At 36.3% G+C, this 10,056-nt stretch overlaps 1 protein-coding gene across 1 annotated transcript; it reads left to right on the top strand.

Moving 5' to 3' along the window:
* The first annotated feature begins 4,516 nt into the window (after positions 1 to 4,516).
* Positions 4,517 to 9,523, top strand: LOC107140069 (lysozyme C). The gene is made up of 4 exons (XM_015483026.2): positions 4,517 to 4,682; positions 6,121 to 6,285; positions 7,873 to 7,951; positions 8,689 to 9,523. Exons 1-4 carry the CDS (start codon positions 4,547 to 4,549, stop codon positions 8,753 to 8,755), a joined length of 447 nt encoding a protein of 148 aa, XP_015338512.1. The 5' UTR covers positions 4,517 to 4,546; the 3' UTR covers positions 8,756 to 9,523.
* Positions 9,524 to 10,056: the final 533 nt, after the last annotated feature.

Here is a 10,056-nt window from a genome sequence, read left to right as displayed (position 1 = left end):
ATTTTTTTTATTTTTGAACAGGCTTCTCAAACACTCATTCACAGCCAAAACTAGTAACCATTAAAGGTCAAGCAGAAAGAAACTTTCACTCATGCGAAATAAGGGTAACCATAAAGTGATAACCTTGATGTGGCTCAGAATCTTTTCTTCCTAGGCAGATCCAGAGCACAGTTCTTTCTGAATTCAGGTAGTGTTTGTTCATATGCTAAGAGTGTGTTGAGCCTCCTGACATGATTATCTTTGAAGGTAGCACTTGGTTGGATAAATGTGTTTCTGTAGGTTTCAGTGGTAAAGTCCTATTGCTTTATAAGTGACCTCTTATGTTCTAACATGGAACAGGAGGCAAAGCATTGTGGAAGTGGAGATAGGAAAGTTGTTCCATGAGCCTTATTTAAGATAGGGAATCACTGATTTTTGATAATATAAAGCATGGGATAGTGGTGGTGAGCAGAGGACTATCTTCACTCATCTCCCAGCAACCCAGACAGGTGGCTCAGAGAAGGATGGAATGTGCTCTGAGGGACCCTATGATTATGAAAGACTTCCAGGAGAACCATACCTCCTCTAAGTCACCTCAATGGTGGCTTAGTAGTTAGTGTTGTGCCACAGGAACCATCACTGCTAGACAAACCTGGTGAAGGAAGCTAAGTAGACATTACAGTCATATAGACTACTGAGTAATGATGAGGGTCACAGGTTTTCTCATGATCAAAGAAGTGGTCCATCTCACAGAGGAGATGAAACTGGCTATATGTGGAGATGAACACTATGTTGAAAAACCCAAGCCTTTCACTATAGAATGTGATACTTGTTAAGATTTTGGAAACTTTTTTAGAAGGTTTAATGCTCAGTCAAAAAATAAAATGAGGGGCTGGGGATGTGGCTCAAGCGGTAGCGCGCTCGCCTGGCATGCATGCGGCCCGGGTTCGATCCTCAGCACCACATACAAACAAAGATGTTGTGTCCGCCGAGAACTAAAATAAATAAATAAATAAATATTTAAAAATAAATAAATAAATAAAATAAAATGAAAATATTTCTAGATTTCCCCCCTCCCCAATTGTTTAAATCCTTAATATATGGAATTTTTGTTATAAAGAGAAATATTTTATGGTAGCTTACCACATTTCCAGTATCAAATAAGCATTGAAAACAGTCTGTTTAAAATATTTAAATTAGAAGTTTCTTGTTTTGGATTTTCTTTGTGGGGTTTTTTTTTTGGGGGGGGGGGGGATTCATGTAGAGCCTAATCTATACCCTATACCCATCTCTCATCCTCAGCCTCCACCCAAATGATGGTTAATTAAATTTTTAAGCTTAGACAAAGCAGTCCTAGGACTGCTTTGGGTGCAGCTCTCTGTACTTCTATCCCATAGTCTTCTACTTGGTCACATGAGTGTAATTTACAGATTAGAGATCATTTCACTCAAACATTACTAGTCTTTTTGCATTTCATAGTGAAGATACCATGTGGAAATGTTGGAATGCTGAGTTGTAGTTTTATTGACTTCTGCTTGGTTTCCTTAGGCTTTGTAACTTTCAATGTCAATGTATTCTATCCTGAGTACTTAAGTATTTCAGAGAAGATTTGTTTTGAGAATATGTCTCAATGAAAAAATAGAGACACCTTAGAATAAAATCTTTCTTTCCAAGTAAATAAACTCAATGTGTCTCTTCCAAAATGCTTCTGAAACTTTTGCCTACTCTTACTGCTGGGTAGTCTTCAACAGTATCAGATACAAGACTAAGAGAAGGGGCGATTTTAGATGGACAATAAGGGATATCTTTTAGCGGAAATTTTTCAAAAACCCTTCAGATCAGGAAATATTTTCCTACAGGAAACATTTAAAATATACAGGAGAACAGTAGTTTTATTTATTCTAAGGTGCATACTACCTGTCTCGAAAAAGATTGATTGATAACGGGCTCATGATTAAGCCATTTGCAGAATTATTCTTTTGTTAATCTTTGTAATCTGATGAGTTTTTTGTACTGCTGATTGTTAGAGGTTCTTAGACCTACAAAAGAGGTCTTTTTAAAAATTTTTTTTAATTTATTCTTTTAGTTATACATGACAGTAGAATGTATTTTGACATATCATACATGCATGGAGTATAACTCCACACTCGTGTGGTTTTACATGATGTGAAATTACACTGGTCGTTCATTCAGATGTGAGCATAGGAAAGTTATGGCCAATACATTCTACTGTCTTTCCCATTCCCATCCCCCCTCCCCTCCCTCCATTCCCTCCTGTCAAGACAGGTGAGCATCACCCCACCCCCTGCCACCACCCCTCATTGTCAGTCACATCCACATATCAGAGATATCAGAGAGAACATTAGGCCTTTGATTTTTGGCTTATTTCACTTAGCATGAGAGTCTCCAGTTCCATTCAAGAGAAATTTTGAAAGAAAGAGAGAAGAACAGGCAGTAAGCCCCCCACAGCCAGCCTTACCAAGCCAGGCTGTGTCATCAGCCCTTCATTAGTGGGCCGTTCAAATCACAGTTCAGTTGAAAACCTAACAGGGACCCATTAGGACACTCTACTCATTTTTCTGGTCACTTCCAGTAGCCCAATGCCATTGAGCTAAAATATATCATCTGGTAATATTTGCGAGGAAACCTTAAAAATCATGTTTGTTGTTACTAGACAATTTCATTATCCTCCCACCCTCCTTCCTTTTCTCCTCTATTCTCACTTTAATTTTGGTATTCTTTTTACTTTTAGAGTTACCCCAGAGTACATCAAGGATATGCTAAAAGTAGAAATAGCAGTATAAATAATTTTAATGATTTCTATCATCAACATCGATGCCTCAAAGTATATATTATGCCATTCCTCAAATTTAAAAACTTAGCAAGACTGTGTCTCAAATTAAGAAAATTAAAAGAGTTGGGGATGTGGCTCAGTGGTTAATTGCCCATGGATTCAATCCTAGATACCAACACACACACACACACACACACACACACACAAAAAAAAAAACTAATTGAGGGAAACATTTACTTTTTTAAGTTTCTCAAGAGAGTCTATGTTGAATTTTTATTTTTGCCATTGAGATATTGTACGTGACTAACTTATAAAACATAAGCAATGTGAAATCCAACATATTATCTTTCATATTCTTCCTTAATGTGAATAGTGATTGATTTGTTAGAATCTTAGGAACAGTAAGAAAATACTGATGTCATTTCCCCTTATCCTCAGTGTTATACTTTTTCCTAAATATCGAGTCCCAGGACTCAGTTTCTTTAGTCAAGATTTCACAGGTGTGAAGACAGAAACTACAAGAGGCAAAAGACTTGTCCACCTTATTGAAATTCATTAAAAACAAAACTCTTGGGGCTGGGGCTGTAGCTCAGTGGCAGAGCACTTGCCTAGCAGGTGTGAAGTACAAGGTTCAATGCTTAGCACCACATAAAAATAAACAAATAAAATAAAGGCATGAGTCCATTAACAACTACAAAAAAGAAAAAAGAAGAAAGAAAACTCTTACTAACAGATACATTTAAATATACATTCAACAAGTAATTTCTTCATCTCCTTTACCTAAGTTGCATTCAACATTTAAAGCTCTTTCTCCCTTGCCATCAGCATTATTTCCTAGGCTTGTCAGTGTTAGAGTTTTTTTCCTTTTCTTTATTGACTTTTTAAAGTCCAATTATAGGATGAATTCAGATGTGTACCAGAGTATGTATTTTGTAAAATGTTCCGGATGAAGGAGATTTGTTTGTAAATTATCCATTGTTTTCCAGTATTGCTGACGGATGTGATAAAATTTTCATTTTCTTACCATGAGGCCTTGATCATCAACATTAGGAAAGCAGATATTGTAGAGCTTTTTGTGATATTAAATGTGCAGTTTAAAGCAATCAAGTTTAAATTTAAAATATGTGTGTGTGTGTATGTGTGTGTGTGAGAGAGAGAGAGAGAGAGAGAGGATATATATATATATATATATATATATATAGATATAGATATAGATATAGATATATATATGACTTATAATAGTAATAAAAAAATGCCACAGGAAACTGGGTGAGCAACATGGCATCCTGCTATATAACCATTAAGGTGACAGGTACATGTGTCATGTCCATTTTGTGGAAATTTTAAGTAGAAAAGATCATTACAAATAGTGAAAGCAAACAAAACAATTGAGTAAAAATAAAAATCAAAAACTACAACTGATGTTAAGTTGTACAAAATAGTCATTATCTTTTCTTTATACTTGTTCAAATTCATAGTGAAATTGAATTTCCTGTTTTGGAAACAGTGCTACTTTCCCAATTCTTCCTGAGCCAAGACTTTAAACAATATCCTGAATTATTTTCCTATAGATTAATTCTCAGAACATCACAATATCTTTCTTCAAACATTAAAAAAAAATTAAACAGAGATAAATCACTAGGTAGTTCCTGTTCAACACACAGCTCCATGGGCGTAGCCCCCCCACCACTAGAGGAAGAAGGAAGTTCTAAGATGTTAAATACTGGGACCAGCTTCCCTAGCTCAGCCTAGTGGTCTGACTGCCCAGTCAACATGAAGGCTTTCCTGATTCTGGGGCTTCTTCTCCTTTCTGTCATAGTCCAGGGCAAGGTCTATGAAAGGTGTGAGTTGGCCAGAACTCTAAAAAGACTTGGAATGGATGGCTACCGCGGAATCAGCCTGGCAAACTGTAAGTTGGGTCTTCCTCATTGTTTTTACAATGGTTGAAAACATCATTTTGGTCCTCTAGAATTAGAGATAGCAGGTGAAGGGATGTGGGCATGGGAGGGAAAGATTCTATACCATTCTGAGTCCAATAGGACCTGATGTCCTCTGCTAGTGCCACTAGTGCCCACTGCTAGGTGGGCAGTTGCCTCAGATTCAATGCCCCACATACACTGAAGGACCTGTTTGGAAATCAGGTTCTCAGCCTAGAGTGACACAATTCTTTTTCTATTCTTTTCTTAAATTCCTCTGCCATGCCAGCCACAGTGACAAACATGTACTCCCAGTGACTCTGAGGTCTGGGTCAAGTATCTCAAGTTTGAGGCCAGCCTAGGGACTTTAGCAAGACCTTGTCTCCAAAACCCAGCAGGCTGAGGATGTAACTCAATGGTAGAGCACCCCTGGGTTCAACCCCACAAAAGCCAACAAAACAAACCCCTTGCTATGACAGGGTATGTTTCACAGCAAAATACTATAAAGTTATGTTGAATTCTCCAAAAAACTCTAGGAACCCATTCCCCACCCCATTCACTATTTATATAAAGATTCCTAAAATTCAGCATGAAATGCTTCATGATTCATTCTAGGTTGATTAATTTTCAATTTCTTCCACAACATTCAAAATGTGCCATGAGGAAAAGTTACTTTACAGCATACTTCATATTCTCCAATCTCTGTACTTTTCAGATTGACCTCAAACATTTCCCTTCCACAGCTATTTGTAAATGAATGAGCAAGTAAGTACATGAATGGGCGGTTGAACAAAATCACTGAATATCTTTCCTATTCCATAATTCTTAGTTTCAAGATTCAAAGCTAACATCCCAATTCACCTTTATGTATTACAAGAAAATCTCTCTCAGAAAATTCCTTAATTGTTTCTATTAAGCATTTTCCCATCAGCCTATGTATCTGCTATGAATTTGTACAACCTTCTCAATAGCTCCATTTTCTCTTCTAGGCTCAATGTTGTCTGAGAGATGAGAACAGGGCAAGGTAAAAGCAATGGAAAAACAGCAATTTAAATATTTTTAAAAATACCTTATCTTGCTTCACAGTCTTATAAACTGATTTGTGCTACAAAAGGATTTTCCTAGGAACCCTCTATAACAAAGGTATTGAGGCAGGCAGGCATGGTGGCTCAGACCTGTAGTCCCAGCTACTTGGGGAGCTGAGGTGGGAGGATCACTTGAGCCCAGGAGACCACCCTGGGAACTCAGTGAGACCCTGTCTCAAAACAACAAAACAACCCTAACTGTGTTAAGATTTTTTATCAATTAAACACATCTTGTACTTACAAAGTAAGTCACTAGTAAAATAGAATTAGCTACATAGAGTTGATTTGATACACAGTATAAATCATTTAGTGTTGCTATTTATTATAAAAAACAATTTCTTTTCAGGGGTGTGTCTGGCCAAATGGGAGAGTAGTTACAACACCAGAGCTACAAACTACAACCCTGGAGACCAAAGTACTGACTATGGGATATTCCAGATCAATAGCCGCTACTGGTGTAATGATGGCAAAACCCCAAGAGCAGTTAATGCCTGTGGTATATCCTGCAGCGGTAAGACAAGATAATATTTGAGTGATGGCTCAAGAACTACCTGCATATATTTACAAGAACAGATGTTCAAGTGAATGCAATAGCCTTGAAGGATTTGTCAGGGAGTTAGAAAAAGTCCATCTCGGTGGTAGAGTGCCTGCTCATTTATTGTTAATGACCTTATTGATGCTATTCCACAACATTGCCATTCCATGTATCCACTTAAAATAGCTTAAGGATTATTTCATTGTGTGGTCCTTTTTTGATTGTTTTATGCTTTATTATTAAATATTCTAAATATGTAAAAAGCTAGGTTTTCATATAATGAATACCCAGATGACTATGCACTTTCAATAGTTATTCACATTTTTCCATAGATTTTACTTGTATGTGTATGCAGATTTTGCTGAGATTTTAAAAGTGAATTAGAAACATTGACATTTTATTTCTAAATCCTCTAGCTTGAATCTCCAAAATATACAATTCCTAAATAATCATTATCACACCTAAAACATTACCTTACATATTTATGTACTTGGGATGAAACATTATGTTTTAATAAGAAAAAGAACTCACAAGGTGCATTACATATATAAGGTATGGGAGTACTAGACTCCTGAACTCATGAAAATAGAAATAGCATGTGCAATTTTCAGTGCATATAATAGTGCATACATATTGCAGACTTGATATTTTAAAAATTTTAAATGTTAAAATTCCAAAGTGTAGATCAGTTTTAAAATATTTTTAACCTATCTGATTTGCTTTAAAATTACTCTGTATTATATAATAATCTATGGTCATTGAATAATATTTAGAAAATATAAGCAAGATGAAATAGCATCCGCAGTGTCTTACTACCTAGAGATTTATAACCATGGATAACTTTTGGTATATACTCTTTCAGAATGTACATCAACATGTAAATTATACACATCAAATCAAAGTTATATCACACATATACATAGCCAGATACAAATGTTTTTATAAAAATTTAATTTATCCTGCTCTACAATTTGCATCACATAAAATTATTGCCATATCAACTCATACAAATCTATGTTATTATTATTATTATTTGAAAGGGTAAAGAGAATTCCACTAATAAGTTTTTTCCACTTTTCCTTTTTACAAATTGCTATAAATAGCTTCCTGATTACACATCATGTGAGGTTTTAATATATTTCTCTCTCTCTCTCTCTCTCTCTCTCTCTCTCTTTAAATTCTTTTTCATTTTTGTGCATTTTGCCACTGAGCCATATCCCCAGACTTCTTATTATTTCTTTGAGATAAATCATCAATGGTAGAATTCCTGAGTAAAAAATTCTGGGCTTGTCTTTTTTCACAGTGTACAAAGAAGACCTTTTGTCATATTAGATAATAATTGAGGGCCTCCAACAATTTAGAAACTGAGAAACAATGTGCTATTTCATGTCAACAAGGAAAAGAATTAAAAGGAAGTTTTTCACAACAATCACAGATATATAAATTCTTGGAAAAGAACTTCTTGGTTTGCTTCCTCTGCCTAACATAATAAAACTGAATAAGGGTAAACTTCTAATGAAATTGCTAGAACATCCGTTTCATGCCTCACCACCTCTCTTCCAGCTCTGTTGCAAGATGACATCTCTCAAGCCGTGACTTGTGCAAAGAGGGTTGTCCGTGACCCACAAGGCATTAGAGCATGGTATGTTTTAAGGTTTGAAAGGGGAAACTGTTTTACCCTACTGTTCATATATGCAGTGAGAGAAAAAATTCAAAGACCTAAGTGTCCTTCTGAATGTAAAGTTGCCCTTTTGGGCCTAAGGGACACAATGTATTACCTCCATCAGAAGAAACAATCTGCTTGAATTGGTTCACGGTCTTGCCCGTTTACTCCTCAGTGGATTTTAGGGATTTCTAGAGTTTTAAATATTCTCCACCCTATGCTAGTTCTTTATCATATCTTTTTTTTTTTTAGGGGCGGGGGAGTGGGAGGTTTGTATAAGGGATAGAACTAGGGACACTTAACCACAGCCCCAGTCCTTTTTTATTTTTTATTTGGAGACAGGACCTCACTAAATTGCTAAGGCTGGCTTTGAACTTGTAGTCCTCCTGCCTCAGCCTCCTGAGCAGCTATGGTTACAGGCACGCACCCCATGTTGGTCTCCTTGTCATATTTGAAACAATTTGTGGAATAAGAAATGGGCTATGCACATAGCTCAACATTTGTGTTCAGCATTCTGTGCCTATGGAGGCCTCTGAGGATGAGCAAAGCATCTTGTATACTCATCTCCACTTAATCAGTAGCAGTACCTGGGTCTAATTGTAGCCTGAATGATATTTATGGATAGGATCTTTTGCTCCCACAAAAAGAATTGAGTATGTACACTACAATGCAGATATGTTTTAACCTTTGCTTGTGTGTTTCCCTTTTCTCTGCAGGGTGGCATGGAGAAATCGTTGTCAAAATCGCAACCTCTCTCAGTACATTCAGGGCTGTGGAGTGTAACTGCAAAATTTTCCTTCCTTCTTCAGCTCATTTTGTCTTCACCATAATAAGGGAGTTGTATTTAATTGAAAGTTCACACTACCATTGTTTCCCCTTCAAACAAATAGCATTTTTACTGTAGCAAGAGCAAAATATAACCTTTCTCACAATAGCCATAATATTTACTAATGTGTCTATAATTTGGTAGTGAACCCCCATTTTCAGCTTGCTAATAAAGCTAATGCTGGTGAAAATTTATCTGCAAACTTGATTATCCAATACATCACCAGTACAGTTTTTCATTAATGAAATACTAGTATTTCCCAGTACTATATAAAAGTATAACAAAAGGCCATCTTAAAATCAATTGATCTTAGGCAAAATCCAAGCTGTGTAGGCATCCAATGCCTCCCATCCACATAGTCATATCCAAAAATATGAAAAATAAACACTCTGTTGACAGCATAAAATTTTTTAAAGGAGTGGAGTGCCAAATGGCTTAGATGGATACTGACTGAATTAAGAATTTTGTTCGCACAAAGTTTATGGCCTTTTGTTTAAGTATTTTCTTGAAATATTGCATTTATACAGCAAAGAGACTCACAATTTATATATCAATCTTTTTTAAAGGGCACTTAGGTGCATCTTGCTGACTGTAGAAACATTATGAGGGATTAAATGGGCTATCGCTATTCCCCAATTTTATTGCTTGCATTACTAAATTAACCACAGGAGTGAAATTATGCATATGTAAAAATTACAAATGTTATCATTAAATGGTTGCATTTCTTCCTTGTGTGTCTTTGTTTAGACCTATGTAGTGTCTCAAGAAAAAAATTACACATATTTGAAAAAGATAAAAGACTTAAATTTCTTCTATATTCTCACCTGCACTTAAATAGCTGGCTATTGCTGGAGGAAAATCCACAAATTCTACAAAGAACAAGTATGCTAATAAATCTCACTTTAAATTCATAACCATGAATCTCATATGTGCCTCAAGTCAGCATGGCCATCCAAGTCACTTCTCTGGATTCCTTCTGTGGTGTTGTCTCCCTCTCTAAAATGACTATGATTATTTCACTTCTTCCATTCTTTGTTGAGAGCCCCAACACACATATCTGATACCCTCTCTGCCCACTAACCTTCCACCATCCTCTGCTCTTAGCAGATAATCTTTGCTTATATATACCATTTAAAAAAAAAAAAAAAGCCATTTCAAAGAAGCAATACAAGGTTCTCCCCCTGTCACAAAGCAGCAGTCACACCTTCCCCTCATTGACCCTTCCTCCCCCCGCCCCTCCCCACTGTTTCTGGGATGA

This window comes from Marmota marmota, unplaced genomic scaffold (assembly GCF_001458135.2).
Source record: "Marmota marmota marmota unplaced genomic scaffold, marMar, whole genome shotgun sequence".
Classification (NCBI taxonomy): domain Eukaryota; kingdom Metazoa; phylum Chordata; class Mammalia; order Rodentia; family Sciuridae; genus Marmota; species Marmota marmota.
Note: the sequence above shows the minus strand (reverse complement) of the source record. Positions and strands in the feature narration are given on the sequence as shown.

Coding starts and splice junctions, on each gene's coding strand:
- LOC107140069 (XM_015483026.2), top strand. CDS start 4,547: ATGAAGGCTTTCCTGATTCTGGGGCTTCTTCTCCTTTCTGTCATAGTC. Junction 4,683..6,120: donor CGGAATCAGCCTGGCAAACT/GTAAGTTGGGTC, acceptor ATTTCTTTTCAG/GGGTGTGTCTGGCCAAATGG. Junction 7,952..8,688: donor CCACAAGGCATTAGAGCATG/GTATGTTTTAAG, acceptor TTTTCTCTGCAG/GGTGGCATGGAGAAATCGTT.